This window comes from Diuraphis noxia, unplaced genomic scaffold, assembly GCF_037042655.1.
Source record: "Diuraphis noxia isolate RWA-SAM2 unplaced genomic scaffold, SU_Dnox_SAM2 contig0004, whole genome shotgun sequence".
In the NCBI taxonomy this organism is placed as follows: domain Eukaryota; kingdom Metazoa; phylum Arthropoda; class Insecta; order Hemiptera; family Aphididae; genus Diuraphis; species Diuraphis noxia.
Window position 1 is genome coordinate 56,652,877 of NW_028301714.1, and position 16,346 is coordinate 56,669,222.

General features: G+C 26.1%; 2 protein-coding genes across 5 annotated transcripts in view; one reads left to right on the top strand and one right to left on the bottom strand.

Moving 5' to 3' along the window:
- Positions 1 to 16,346, bottom strand: part of LOC107172062 (uncharacterized) — a 49,044-nt gene that overhangs the window by 8,596 nt on the left and 24,102 nt on the right. The window contains exon 1 of one of the 4 annotated variants that reach the window (XM_089225530.1): positions 1,306 to 1,445. The exons of the other annotated variants lie outside the window; for them this stretch is intronic. Within the exon in view, the coding sequence (XP_089081656.1) occupies positions 1,306 to 1,314 (9 nt within the window). The 5' untranslated portion in view covers positions 1,315 to 1,445. Of the gene's footprint in view, positions 1 to 1,305; positions 1,446 to 16,346 lie in introns of those variants that run through there. 4 annotated transcript variants of the gene reach the window in all.
- On the top strand, positions 318 to 10,307 carry Ino80 (chromatin-remodeling ATPase INO80). The gene is made up of 28 exons (XM_015507722.2): positions 318 to 808; positions 1,013 to 1,071; positions 1,320 to 1,516; positions 2,255 to 2,374; positions 2,442 to 2,615; positions 2,680 to 2,778; positions 2,907 to 3,065; positions 3,165 to 3,334; positions 3,921 to 4,125; positions 4,202 to 4,289; positions 4,350 to 4,465; positions 4,611 to 4,786; positions 4,852 to 5,054; positions 5,190 to 5,330; positions 5,395 to 5,504; positions 5,565 to 5,769; positions 5,843 to 5,939; positions 6,006 to 6,225; positions 6,289 to 6,640; positions 6,701 to 6,828; positions 6,897 to 6,991; positions 7,137 to 7,293; positions 7,359 to 7,433; positions 8,657 to 8,759; positions 8,817 to 8,989; positions 9,088 to 9,163; positions 9,225 to 9,299; positions 9,819 to 10,307. Exons 1-28 carry the CDS (start codon positions 687 to 689, stop codon positions 9,938 to 9,940), a joined length of 4,017 nt encoding a protein of 1,338 aa, XP_015363208.1. The 5' UTR covers positions 318 to 686; the 3' UTR covers positions 9,941 to 10,307.

Genomic DNA, 16,346 nt, shown 5'->3' on the forward strand with positions numbered 1-16,346 from the left:
TTTTCTTAAGTCCCAACAAAATTTAAAATATTATATAGCCCTCCAAAATAGTATCTTATCACTTATCATATCAGTTAAATTTGTAAACAGTCACCTCTTAGATAACGATTGGTGGCCATTTTGTTGGAGACATTATTTTACAAGGTTTATAGATTATAATCTATAAACCTTGATTATTTTATACATGGACCCTATAAACTAGTTGATAAAATAGTTGATAGGTCTATGATTTTATACGTATGTACTACACGGCTTAAGATAGAATCTATCTTAAGCCGTGATGTACTATAGAAGTCGGCTATCTAGTATTTTTATATATCTGTGGATTTTTCCATAGACCTTGTACTTATCACAGAGTATGTTTTCGGAATATATTGATAACTGATAAGTCTGATTAGTGATTAGTGATTAATTTTCTTCTGTGGCCTGCGCACTGTGCAGTACTGCAGTCAATCATCATTCTCATTCATTCAAAATCAAAAGTCTTGCAAGTTCTTGTTGGTTACAAGATATTTACATATTACACTTCATATTGAAATTATATTATAATATTAGATTTTTATTTAAATTTTGGTTTTTGATTTCATTGAAATATAAATTTTTAATAATTTGACCGAAAGTCGAATATGGTTGTTTGTAGTTTTAATGAACAAATTTAAATGATTTGTTAAGTATAGATTTTAATAATGAATGGTGAAATGAATAACAACGAAATAGCTTTACCGCTACATTACCAACAAATTATACAAGCTATAAATATTGATCCCTATTTAGACTATGTGGAAAACATTTTCAAAACACCTCTTGGGTAATTTTTAATCATAATAAATTTTTATAGTTAAGTTTTGTACTTTATAGATGTAGTATGTATTGTATTGTATTGTTGTAACTAACTTAGGCAGAGCTAATTATAAATTTAATTTATTGTGTAGCTGGTATAATGTTTAACTATAAATTAATGAAATTTAAATGTATTATATTTATACCTAGTAATAACTTATTATATTTTCAGTGAGGATTCAAGTGATACTGATTTAGATGGTGATTTTAGTGATCTTGAAACATCAGAAGGTAATTTCTCTGTTTGTTCTTCATTTAAAAACTTTTAAATGTCAATATAATATTAGTAGTGGATAAATCCATTATGCTTCATTCTCGGAAAATATGGAGATAGGAGAATTACTCTCCATTGAATCGCAAAGGAAATAAATAATAAACTAATATATTTTCATTTTGTAGAACAAAAATCAATTATAGAACATAATAATATTAACTATAGATTTGTATTAGTTAAATAATTTTTACTTTGTTCATCTTAGAACTTGCTGCTGATCGTTCTCGTTATTACAATTTATCAAATGTTGGTGATGACCGCTTATGGCTACAAAATCTTCTTTTGGATAATGATGATTCAGATGATCCTGATGATGTGGTAACAGAAGAAGATCTGCATATCATGATACAGCTACATTTGTACAAAAAAAAATATCAAAAACAATTCCTTTCTGCTAAAAATGTAAATTATATAATGAAAATAATTGATATAATTGATATAATTTACTTTGTCAATTTGTAATTTTATTGAAAATTATTAATTTTACTATTTCAAAATTTTCAATTTAAATATAATATTAGGACTTGACAGAAAAACAATTTCCATTTTTTTTTTTAAGATTAAATTTACTTATAATGAGTCTTAATTGTTATCATTTATTTATACTACTACACAAGCTGAATATGCAATATACGATTACTGAATTTACTAGTTAATTATACATTTCGATAGCATTATTATCTAAAATTAGAGCAAAATGTGTGGTCATTGGTTGTGGTTGACATCAGACAGATTATAGTGTGATCATCAGAAAAGTTTGTTGTAGAAGTGTAGAATAAGGGGCAGGTGAATGAGTAAAGCTTGATGGTAATTGGAAATTCTTAAGAGATAGCTGTTTAGGTAAATAAATTTCACCTGTGAGAATGTTTGAATGGAATGAAAAATTAGCAGTCTACAAGATATAAAAGATTCAGGAGATATTAGACAAAAGTTTAACAATGGAGAAAATACTGATTGTTGTAATGATGTACCTTGAGGCTAACACATCTAAGAATGGTCTTGCAATCATTAATTAATATCAGCCTTTAGTTGATATTTATAAGTTATGGTTTTGTCAAATCCTAATATTTGAATTTTTGGACTAGTATGTTACAATTTACAAAGCCTTGTTTTTGAGTCATTAAATTATTTTCCTTACAGAAAAATCGATGTCGATATTATGGTTCTGGTTTATTGTCTAATTTTGATAAATATCAAACTAGAACTGAAAAAAAACCTATACAGAAGGCAAAACCTACAACTGTTAAACATAAACACAAGGTATATTATATAAATTACATAAATTTTCTAATAACTGATAATACAATATGTCAATTTCTATTTACAGATCTCTGACAATGAAAAAAAACTAGCTAAAAGGAAAACGAGGTCATTGAGTCCTACTGCCAAAACATTAAAACTTGAAAAAAAAAAAGCCCTCTTGGAAGCAAAAACAGCACAAGTTATATTTATGAAAAGAAAGAAGTTATGGTTACATATGGCAAAAAAAGAAATGGGAAAAGTAAAATATAATAAGATTATTTTTTCTAGGAAATAAAAATAATTTTTTTTTTAAATATTTATAGGTACATAGAATGAAAAATAACAATCATAAAGAAATATTAATAACATGTCGTCGTACTGCTCAGTCTTGTATGAAACATCTGCGCCAAAAAGCTATTCAAGTAATTTATTATATAATATTTGTTTTTACCATCCTTACCAATTAGGTTAGGTGACATGAAAATTTTAATGAGAAGTGTTGCTGGGCTTTTAAATATTTTGTGTTAACATTAAATTATTATATATGCAGAGCCAAAAAAATATGAAAGAAAATGTTTGGCGTGCAAAACGATTGACACGTGAAATGTTAACATATTGGAAAAGATATGATCGTAATGAACGTGAGACTCGTAAGAAACAAGAAAAAGAAGCAGAAGAACAAAGAAAAATGGACGTAGAGCTAATGGAAGTAAATATAATTAATATTTTTTGGATATATGTCTCTAATCTATTTCTAATACATTATTTAATCATTTTGCATTGTATTTGTTAAATGAAATAAATTTAGGCAAAACGTCAGCAAAGGAAATTAAATTTCTTAATCACACAAACAGAGTTGTACGCACACTTTATGTCAAAAAAGCTTGGTCAAAGTTCTGCCGAAGAGCAACTTCGAATTCTGAACCAATTAGATGAAGAAAAAATACCTAGATTGATGCATATTGAAAATTACAACAGGTTAACCTTATAATTACTTAATAGTTGATTAAATAGTGTTGTCTCTGTCTTACAAGTGCGTAACATAGCACATTTTATGCTTATCAGATCTTGTATAGCTCCATTAGTTTATAAACTAAAGTGAATTTACCTCATAAATTTTAAAGGTAAGAGTATTATTTAGACAACCTTGTGGGCTTTTTATTATATTTTAATTTTGAAGCAAGTTATAAATATTTTGAAATTGTAAATTGTTAGTACATCTTAAACTACTTATAACTTGCTTTAAAATTAAAATATAATAAAAAGTCCTTGAGGTTGTATAAATAATAATACTCTTATCTTTAAGGTTTTTATATGAGATCAATTTCTTTTTAGTTTTAAAACTAACGGAGCTAAACGAGATCTGTTGAATGAAAATGTGCTGTTGTAAGACGGAGGCAACATGTGGGTATAACATTTTCTTAATGATAATTTATATTAGATTGTGTAATTAAGAAAAAATTTATTTTAATATGAGTTATAATTCTAATGAAATAAAAATATTTCAGACATTACATTTTAAATTTTTATCTTTAATAGCTTAAATGTATTTATGTTCAATTAGTGAAATATATAAGAATAAAGCATTACAAAACACTCAAAAGGCACTGGATGCTCATGAACGACAATCTAATGAATTTGATGATCCTGATTTTAAATTAAATTTGCCTCCTCCTAATGAAGAAAGACCACAACCAACAATATTTCAAGGAAGTTTGAAACATTATCAACTTAAAGGAATGAATTGGCTTGCGAATCTTTATGATCAAGTAAAATTTGTTTTTTATTATTTACTAAAAATAATTTGATTGATAACAATAGTAAATATTAATTTTTTAATGATAGGGAATAAATGGAATATTAGCAGATGAAATGGGATTAGGAAAAACTGTACAATCTATTGCATTTTTATGTCATATTGCAGAAACATATCGTGAGTTAACTGTTATAAGAAGAGAAAACCATAGAATATATTATTATTTTGGTATTTTAGATGTGTGGGGTCCGTTTTTAATTGTATCTCCATCATCTACACTCCACAATTGGCAGCAAGAAATAGCAAGATTTGTTCCTGCTTTTAAAGTTGTCCCATATTGGGGAAATCCACAGGTACTTTTTACTGATATGATATAATAATGCTTTAATATTAATTAATTAAATTACTTCATAAAGTAAGTATTAATTGTATTAATTGTGTCTGAAGTCATATTATATTAACCTTGCTTATATTATTTTTATTATCCTATCTCTGCAGGAAAGAAAAATTTTAAGACAATTCTGGGACCAAAAAGGATTACATACCCAAGAAGCTAGTTTTCATGTGGTTATAACAAGTTATCAATTGATTGTGAGCGACTTTAAATATTTTAATCGTATTAAATGGCAATATTTGGTTCTCGATGAAGCTCAAGCTATAAAAAGTACCAACAGGTATAAGTTATTTTTAATTTAAAATTAGAAATTATTAATTATTAAAAATATAATTATTGTTGTAGTGTCCGTTGGAAACTATTATTAACATTTAGATGCCGTAATCGTTTGTTGTTAACTGGTACACCAGTACAGAATAGTATGGCTGAACTTTGGGCCTTGTTACATTTTATTATGCCTACAATGTTTGATTCTCATGACGAATTTACTGAATGGTTTTCTAAAGATATTGAGAGTCATGCAGAAAATAAAACAGGCATTGATGAAAGTAAGATCATAATTTTCATTTACAACTATATTCAATGTTCTACAACTGCATAAAAAAATTCTGAAATAATTAAAAATTTTTAGGGTTAAAATAATTGTAGATAATTGGTTTTTATTGATAAACATTTTGTTTTAGAACATTTATCTAGGCTGCATTTGATTTTAAAACCATTCATGTTACGAAGAATAAAAAAAGATGTTGAAAACGAATTGTCTGACAAAATTGAAATCTTGAAGTACTGTCCACTTACTTCTCGCCAAAAAATGTTATATTCCGGTAATTAAATTATTAATTCCAATTGGTGAAGAACTTATTACTTTACTTAATGGTTTATTTTTAGCTTTAAGGAAAAAGATCCGTATTGAAGATTTATTACATTCAGCTGGTTCTTATCAATGTTCACCTAATGTGACATCAAATTTGATGAACTTAGTGATGCAATTCAGAAAAGTTTGTACTTATAGTTTTTATATTAAAAATTAGCATTATTATTAGATACATTTTTTTTAGGTCTGTAATCATCCAGAATTATTTGAAAGAAGAGAAGCTAGGTCACCTTTTTTTTTCTGTCCTACAGAATATATTGTTCCTAAAATGATTTATTTTGACAACTCAGTTAAATATAATTTTTTGAGCAAACAACACTTATTTGCTAATAAATTTTTTATATATAATGTTGAACAAGTCCACCATAGCTGTTTTCCTACAAATAATGGTAAATATTAAATTTATTTAAACGAAATATATTTATGTTTTAATCCAAATTTATGACTAATTTATATTTATAGATAAATCACATAGATGTAACACATTTTGCTTCAGTAGACTTTTGAAAATGTCAGCAACTGAACTTTTTCAAATAACAAATGGTGGACTATTTTATAGGTAACTTATGATGTATAATCTTTCAGTTAGTTAACCACTTACTAATAATTGTCTTTTTTTTTATAGAATATTCAATATTTTGATTCAACAAAAAAAGGATAACCTTATTAGTGAGAAAAATTTTTGGGACAAAAATAGTATATTGTGGCCATTTATTAAACTATGTGTACCAAAGCAGTTTATATTTATTACTCCAATTGTAAGCACATGTACTATTACTCATACAACTCATTTGCATCACCATATGAATGAGACAATGGAACACAAATTACATCGCCTTAAACGAGTATAAAAGAATCAATATTTATAGTTAATTTTATTGCTTAATTATTAAAGTAAATATTTTTAGGAAAATTCTGATATGAATATAACAATGGAAAAAATTTATATTGAGAACATATCATTGAATAACTACAATCCTAGACCATCACAAATATATAAATGTAAACCAACACAATTTCCTTCATTTATATACTTTTATTGTCCAAAAGTAACAACAAAAGCACGTCAATTATGGGTTCCTGGTAGTAGATCAGCTGCATATAGTTGGCAACGGCATGAAGCTTGTGATTCTGCCAAAGGCTATAGTTTAATATTTAATGGCCATTCAAGTTTCAGTCATAATCAATGGTCATGTGAAAATGTAGGTGGCATAAATGCTTTAAAGCCTCACAATGGATGGTCCAATATTAGCATACCAGGTAGTTAATAAATATTGAAGTCCTCTAACATCAACCGCAAATAATATATTCTTTTGTTAGATAAACAAAGTTTAGTTACTGATTGTGGCAAATTGAAAATTTTGGATGATTTACTAACAAAATTAAAACAAGAAAATCATAGAGTTCTAATTTACTCACAGATGACAAGAATGATTGATATTTTGGAGGTAATTTAAAGATTTTGATTTTGATTTGTGTTTTTTATTTTATTCATACATAATTTTGTATTGTATAGGAATATATGTGGTACAAAAAATTAAGGTATATGAGACTTGATGGTTCATCTAAAATATCTGAAAGAAGAGACATGGTTGCTGACTTTCAAAATCGGTAAATACTTAGACAATAATTATAGTTAATAATTATCATTTTTTTCCATTTCACAAATCATCACTATTTTCTTACACTATTTAAAATACCTATTAAATTCAAATTTTTAATAATTATGTTATCACGGTTTTTTGTCATTTTGAAGGTCTGACATTTTTGTATTTTTATTGAGTACAAGAGCTGGAGGACTTGGAATAAATTTGACTGCTGCAGATACTGTTATATTTTATGATAGTGACTGGAATCCTACTGTTGATCAACAAGCAATGGATCGAGCTCACAGACTTGGTCAAACTAAACAGGTTAGTCCTATACATTTGTCTGGATTAAATAATTACAATAACTTATAATAATCATGTCGTTTTAGGTTACCGTTTATAGACTAATAACTCAGAACTCTATAGAAGAACGAATATTACAGAGAGCAAAAGAAAAAAGTGAAGTATGCAAAAAAATTAATATTTATTACTACTACAGTTAAAAGGATGTAACTCTAATATTTATTGTATCTATCTTACAAGTGGGTGACATAGCAGATTTACATTCAGCAGATCATGTGTAGCTTCAGTTGCATAAAATTAGAAAGATTCTACTTCTTACTTTTTAGAATATTACCTGGGTTTTTATGGTAATTCATTTTTTAAGTGAGTTATAAGCATTTTTAATTAATGCTATACAGGGTGTCCTGCGAGGATTCACCCATTGCGATATCTAACGAAATAATGGCGATATCAAAATTCTGGTTTTGTAATAAGACTCACAGGGATAAAAACTACAATTATTTGATATTTTAATTTATTTTAATGTTTTGGTAAAAAAATTAAAAAATGTCTTTTTTTAATTTAATTATTTCAAAAAAAATTAAAGATAGCCATTTTGTTGAGTTTATTTTTCTAAAAATATTGACGTTTCAAAACTTTATTTTCATTAATTTCCTGATTTTTAATATTTTTTTTAGTTCCAAGAAAAATTGCGAATTATTTAACACCGTAATGTTATCAAACATGTGACCCGCCGCGCCGCGCACATTCTCATACGGCTGGTCGAATACTTTCCGTGTTCCTAATAGTTATATATTTATAATCATATTTTATTTCTTCAAAACTAGAAAAAAATATTAAAGATCAGGAAATTAATGAAAATAAAATGTTGAAACGTCAATATTTTCAGAAACATAAACTCTACAAAATGGCTATCTTTAATTTTTTGGAAATAATTAAATAAAAAAATATATATTTTTAACTTTTTTACCAAAACATTAAAATAAATTAAAATATGAAATAATTATAGTTCTCATCCCTGTGAGTCTTATTACAAAACCAGAATTTTGATATCACCATTATTTCGGGAGATATCGCAATGGGTTAATCCTCACGGGACACTCTGTATTATATACACAAAACTTGCTAAAAAATTGAACTATTCTAGAAACCCCACATACGAAAAACAAATACAGATAATGTTCTAATAATCATGTTTTATAATAGGTTGATCCACTCTAATTTTTAAATTAACGTAGCTAAACATGATCTGCTGAGCATACATTTGGTATGTATGCACTTTGTAAGATGGAGATAACAAATGCCAGTGTTACATACTCTTAATTCTCTTTTAAAAATTAGATAACAAATGTACTAACAAATCTTTTACTAAAACTGTCAACAGATACAAAGAATGGTAATTAGTGGTGGCAATCTAAAACCTGATACCTTAAAACCAAAAGAAGTTGTCTCTTTACTTTTAGATGATGATGAAATTGAAAGCAAATGTAAGATAAGAAAGTAATTTTATCTACATATTAAATAAACATTAAAAACTTTTTTAGACCGTCAAAAGCAAGAAGAGAGAAGACAACTAGAAGAAACAAGAGCTGAAGTATTCAAAGAAAAAGATAAGAAGCGAAAAATAGATGTTAATAAAATTGAAAGTTCTCCAAAAGTGAAAAAGACTGAAGATATATCAACTATTGATGATTTTGTGTTAAGTCCTCATAGTGAGGTAAATTTGTATTGTATTTTAAATAAAAATGTAATATGTGTGTATAATATACATAGTAAAATATAATAACTGTTTATCTGAATATCAAATGTTTACAGAGTAGTTTTGCTCACGAAGAAACTGGCAGTGAAACAACAATTGAACATGACGATTCACCTACAAAACCATCCATAAGTAAATCAGATAAATTTTATATAGTTAAATTATTTGTTAAATAATTTACCTCTTATTTTAGAAACACCTACATCAACAACTAAACGAGGTAGAACAGTTCGTAGAAATTGTACGCCAGTAAAATCCAGTAGTCTCGGTAAATGTTTAAACTTCTTTAGAATAGTATCTATAATCACAGTGGCATGGTGAAGGTATTATTTTGAAGCAATTTCTGTTTCAAAAATGTTGCTGGATGGGTGTTCCCTTTACCACAAGATACCTAGCCACCTTGGTGAATAGGCATATCATACAAAATAGAAATATATTATGTATAATATGTAAAATACATTCCAGGATCTTCATCATAAAATCTGTTAATTATTGTTCAAAAATGTAACACTTAGTTGTAAATTATTATGCCGAAAACATCAGTATGTCGATGCCGACAGCCGTCATCTGTCGGTTGCATTGCATTATTAGGAAAACACAGATAAGCAATAAGCTGGTTGGTTAATTTTGTAATTTTCTGTTGTGGAAATTTTGTTATGATGGACAAGTGTGGTCACCTAACCTTGTATACATTTTTACTCCTCACCAAAAATGAGTTCAACATGCCACTGTACTAATCGTATCAATTATCAATACTTAATCAGCTATTTGTATTTAAATGATTTAGTTTCTGGAGATGACAGTTCTAGAACAAAAAAACTGAGCCCATCAAAACGTGCTGTTCGTACAAATCAGAAGACACCTGTTTCAACAAATTTATGTTTTAAAAGCTCTCCAAAAAATACTTAATTACTACAAACATTATGATTAAAATTATTTTAGTTGCTCTTTTTGATTTTTTGATTGTAAATTTTATTACTCATAACTTATAAGTGAGATTAAAATAGTTTAAAAATAAATAAATGTACTAATTTTGAATAGTTAACGTACTCAAGATTATAATATATTTTACTGATAATCAATTCAACTATGAGCAATGATTGACTGTTTGTAAAAAAAAAATAACTTCTGATCAACTGAATATTGTAGTATACAATTTTGTATAAAATTATATGTACTTTTATAGATGTTTGAAAATTCAGATTTGTGTTTAAATCAGATAGACATTTAAAGTTTACTGGATATAAAATAAAATAAACTCAGCCAGTTGTGTAAATTTGGCTTCAGTTTCTGGCGGTATAGAAATATTTTAATTTGAAACCCTCCAATATTTCAAATTCAGAAAATCCTGGTGGAAAACTGTTTTGGTATTATCCTATTTGTAATTAATTTATTAGTATGAAAAAAGATCCTTGTTTGGCATCGGCAGTTAAAAACCTTATAACTTTATAGCTTCTTGTTTAATAAACAAATATGAACTTTTGAAAATAGCAACTGGAGGTATACAAATTTTTATGATTTCTTGGTATTGCATTACCCAAATTTAGGTGGCGTGTGTGTGTATGTGTTTTTGCTGAACAAGGTGCTTAACAACTGCAATAACTAATATCAATCAGTTTAATAATAACGGTTACAATTCCCCAAACGTTCATTTTTATTTTTTAACCCAGTGTTTGTAGTGAGCTTCACGAATGTTAGTGTAAAGTAGAGTGTTCAAAATTAACTTACTTGGAAATATTAAAAATATATATAGATTTTAAGCTAACTTAGAAACAAATTAAATAAGTTGAATTTAAATTAATAAAATCATCCAACTTGTAAGTTTTTTTTTTCTTTTTTTTTTCTTTTTTTTTTTATTAAAAGAAAATATATACAATCTGTATAAACAATACAATAAGTAATATGGTTGATTAATAACTTGTAAGTTAAACTAATAAGTTGAAATTAACTTAACTTTTGAAATGTTAATTCTTTATTGCCAACTTTGGAAGACCACATGATTTTCTCAAAAAAAAATATTGAATTTACTCATTCTAACATAATTTACCAATATTGGTCTACGTGAAAAGTTTAAATTTAATTTTTTTTCTCTAATCTAAATTAACTTATAATTTCATTATTTACTTCTGTTGTATTAAGATGTCTTATGACGTTAAATTGGTTTCTTCACTAATACATGTACTTTTATTTAATTTTGAAAATGTTAAATTAATTTTAAAAAATAACAATAAATTAAAATTAATTCAACATTCTTAAAGTATATTATATATAAATTTTCGAAGAATAAAATCTACAAAATGAAATTTCAGAAGAACTTTGCACAATTAAATATTAATTTTAGGTGTCAAATTTACTCTTTAAAAATGGCTTCAAATAACTTTGAACCGTATCCGCTACCAAATATCTTTAACTAGACAATAATCTTAAAATGAACAATCCATAAAACGCATATTCAATAATTGAAATGGAAATCTTCATCGTCGACATTAAAAAACCAAACAAAATTTATTTTTAAGAAACTAAATGAAAAATAAACATAATATTGTGAATAAAAAGTGAGAAATGTATCATATTTTTAAAATCTAGCACATATATTTCAGCCAGTCTAATGACATTGAGTTGCTTTGAATTAACAACTTTCAGACTGGAGCCCTGTGTGCGTATGTTGGTGCTTCCTCAAATTGCTAGGTATATTGATTGAACGACTTGTCGCACACGTCACACGGATACTGTCTCTTGCCCTCATACGTTCTCTGGCTACGCTTGATATCGTTCATTTTACCGTTAAATACGTACTTTGATTAAATTTTAATTGATTCTGTTTTTATTTAATTATGTTTATAACTGACTACTACCAATTTAACCATGCCTTATTCAAAATGCGTCCTAATTGAAAAATAATATATATTTGTTTCAAAATTGAATGTATGACAATATTTAAATATAATATATCCTAGACTGACAAATCATCTCCGTTCAGAATCGTTTTTCGTATACAATTATACCTACCATTGCATTCAAATCTAACCTACCCTAGTCAGAGGTCCACCCCACCATCTAATGTACAGAAGAGCGACATCCACTTACCCGGATTTTTTTTTTTTTTAGATTCACACTTAGGTAACAGCAAAACGATTTAATTGATCACACATTTTTTTCCAAATTATGCGGGACATTTGTTTATACCAATATGATGATCACGTGATTTTTCAAATGCTTGTAAAAATGCCGTAAATTTTTTATCTAAAAGTTTTTGAAGTAGGTATCTATTTAATTTTTGATGAACTTTTTGATATGAATTTTGAATTTTTTTTTTGAACTTGAGGAAGTGCATCGTGGGTGCTATTAAAGAATGATTATATGCAGCCCGAGTACTAGTACTATTCAAAAAATATAATCAAATTATTCAAATGTATTATAAATTCGGTATTGGTAAATAAAAACTGCAAACTTCTTCGGTTCATTCCGAAAATGAACGCTCGTCATACACAAGTCATTTAAATGATATTCACCTGTTTTCGATCGAAGCCATGTTTTTACTCTTTTCAATGTACCTAATACCTACTGAACGATGTTTCTATTGTGCAAGTTATTGAAGGAAATTATAAAAATACGTCAGTTACTATAAAAATCACAGTTCAATATTCGCAATGAGCCAATAAACGATCAATCGAAATTTAATCACACTACACTTATTATTCAACCAAATTTTTATCAATCAATGTTACTGATTGCAAATATCTGATTCCTTAAAATATTTTCAAATTGATATTGTTTACTAATAAGATCAATTGTTGCTTGGAAATCATTTATGGTGTACTTTTTAATATTTGCAATATGAATTAGCTTATTGAAAATGCTGTATTGTTTGCAATTAAAAATCGTTTCGAATGAGATGATTTAAGTGAATATTTATCGGGTGAATATTTCTCTTGTACCGACATTTTTATTTTTTTGTTATTCAATAATAATGAATAACTGTCATAGACATATAAAACAAGTTTTGTATGTCTATAGAAAATTGATAACTGTAGATAGTTGATATTTAAACCATATCTTTATTTTATCAATTTCTATACTACCTATATACAATTTTCAGAATATTTTGGCTTGTTTTGAGCTGTTAACAGATATTTTTAACTTTTAATTTTTTTTTTTTTCTATAAATGTTTATAAATTGCATTTGTTTGGTCAAAAAGCGTGAAAATTTAACCCAAGATTCTTGATATAAGTTTATATAAATTTGAATCCAATGATATTATATCATTGTAGGTATACGAAAAACGATTCTGAGCGGAAACGGTTTATCTGTCTAGGATAATAGGATATATTATAGATTATTTAAAATGTTCAAATCTTAAATTTAAAAAGAAAACATTTTATGAATTTCTAGCTTGAAATAATTTGCGAATTTTCGTGATTTGTATGTTGTCAAAATTTAAACTTTGAATGCTTATAAAAAAAAAAATTGTGACTATATATTTATTTTATTTTTCAACTGCTATTGTAAAAATATGTTAGGAGCCTTGTATTTAATTTTCAAGCTTTTCTACCCAACAAATACATTTTTATCGACTATCTACAGTAAGTTATTCGTTTATGAATAGCGAAAAAATAAAAATATTGGTACAAGAGAAATCAAGTAAATATCTATAATGTTGTTGACATTTAAAATTAAAACGGTCATAAACATTTAATTTGAATTTCCGGTAGACATGTTTTATTCCATAAAGTAGGCGAACTTATAAAGAATTTTGTATGGAATTTTTAATTCTTAAATTTAAAAAGATAAATTCTTATGATTAAATAATTTTGCTCAAAATAATTTGCAAATTTTCGTGATTTTTACGTATTTTGTCAAAATTCGAATTTTATATGCTTATTAAAAATAATTGTAACTATTTGTTTTTAATATTTTTTTAACTACCATTGTAACAATATATATTAAGAGCCTTGTATTAAATGTTGAAGCTTTATTACCTAATGAGCAAAATTTTATTGACATTTCTAGACAAAAAACTTAAAAAATTGGAAGTGTGTGTAAATACGAATAGGAACAAATGTACGAAACCATTTGGACTTGGCCGTTAGGACGTGAGGACAGTAGGTCGGCAAAAATATATACAATATACATATATATATAAATTAAATAAAACATATTATTATTATAATAGACCATTAAAATATATCATAAAGAATGAAAACTAATAGTTCTCGATTTCTGGTTTATTTATAGGTTTATAAATTATATAACCATTGATAATTGATATTATATGTTCAAAATATATTACGACTGTTGGTATCGTATATCATATTGATTAATATAAAACTTTACGTATAGTTGTTATTACCTACCTATAGATTAAATTTTATCATTTTGGCAATATCTAGGTATTAGGTACCTATAATAACAATATAACATTAATGTAATATAACTTATTGGTGATTACAACCGATTGGTTATATACGTCACTTTATTCGCTCAATTCAATATATCTATGTAATCACTAATTTGTATTATTATTTTATTTCTTGTACTATAGGTACCTATTTATATTGAATTATTTAAAATGTGTTGATTGTAAGGTATTATTATACTATTATTGTTTTTGTTATTATATATTGTAAATTGGATATTGTCCGTATAAATATTAAAATAAATGATTAGTATAACTAACCAATATAATTTGTTTTAGATTAATTTTTAATTTTTATATGTATTTACCTTTATAATATAATATAATGTATTTACATTCAACTATTTTGTATTCGTTGTTGACTTATTATAATAAATATAAATAATTTATTAATTTTATTTACTGATTTATAATTTTTTATTTTTTTGATGTCCAAACGGCTACGTTCATATAATGTCCCTAGACCGCTAAAAACATCATAAAACAAGTCAAAATGTTTTGAATGGGGTTTTATCGACTCTACCGTTTTAATATCAATCACGCCGGCTATCGATTCCGCCGAATGTTTATTAAACAATAATCGATAAAAAAATTTCAAAAAACAATTCAAATATTGTTGTCTTAAAAGGACAATATTTATTAAAATAATAAAATTATATAACTTAAATACCTACCTTATATTTTAAATAGATTTTGTATAATATAATATTCAAAATGATAAAAAATACAGTTAATTTCACGTAATTTAAATGATTATCAATAATTGTCGTAAATAATAATATAGGTAGGTATGGTAAAACGTTTGCTGTATTATGTTATGGTAAAAATAAATTAAACAGTAAAATATATACAAGGTATAGTTATTTTTTCAAATATTGGTTTGAAGCAGGTTTTACATGTGCGAATCTATCGATTTCTTTATTTAAATAATCGTCAAAAATGTTTGTTACATAATATATTTATTTTATTATCGTAATTTTTGTTTTTGTTGATTTTATTATGGTTTAGTCCTCTTATTATTATATAAGAATCAGTTTATATTTTTAATTCAATACATGTGATATGTGAAAACAAAAAAATATTTATATATACTTTAGTGAATTGCGTGTTAGAATGAAACGATTCACAACTGTTAGTTGTTCGTTCCGAAGAAATTTAAGACAACGGCCATATTTTTGGATTAAATTTTGATGTTTCATCAATGTGATTTTTTGTATAAGATTAATTGATTTTTCCGTTCAGTTATAACAATTTCAAAATTCATTTTTACACGAGACGAGCTCAAGGCTATACAACTGTCACTAAATGTTGATTATTTGAACACAGGACATAGTGAACGGTATTTAAGATCATGAATTATGATCGATAAGAGTTGTTCCTTAATGTAATAAAATATGTAATTTTTTCAATAAAACTTTATTAAGTTATTATAACTTTATTATTATATTAATTAAGATATTAAAACCGATGCGATAATACACGATTTCTACTGGAATAAATATAGCTGTGTATATCATATCATATGTTAGGTACATGCAGTTGTGTATATCAAGTTATATGTTCATTGTCATGTAATATTCTATTTGAACTTAATTTCTTATAAGTGCAAATTTGGACGTGCAAACGTGGACTCGAAAAATTAAACAACATCGAGAATAATCACATATTGGATGAGTATACAAAAAAAAGCCAGAAAATGAAGACCAGCTTATTAAACAATCAAATGCCAATTGCAGCATTAGTGGGAAAAACTGTCAAAATTAAAATTCCAGAAGTCGATCGAAGTAACGTTTAAAAAATTAACAGTCATACCAAATAATACTTGGTGTAAAATGCATCACAATATTAATGTTGGCATGAAAATACAAAAAAAAAAACATTGTGTTAATATGGTAAAA

Coding starts and splice junctions, on each gene's coding strand:
- Ino80 (XM_015507722.2), top strand. CDS start 687: ATGAATGGTGAAATGAATAACAACGAAATAGCTTTACCGCTACATTAC. Junction 4,290..4,349: donor TCATATTGCAGAAACATATC/GTGAGTTAACTG, acceptor TTGGTATTTTAG/ATGTGTGGGGTCCGTTTTTA. Junction 6,829..6,896: donor GAATGATTGATATTTTGGAG/GTAATTTAAAGA, acceptor TGTATTGTATAG/GAATATATGTGGTACAAAAA.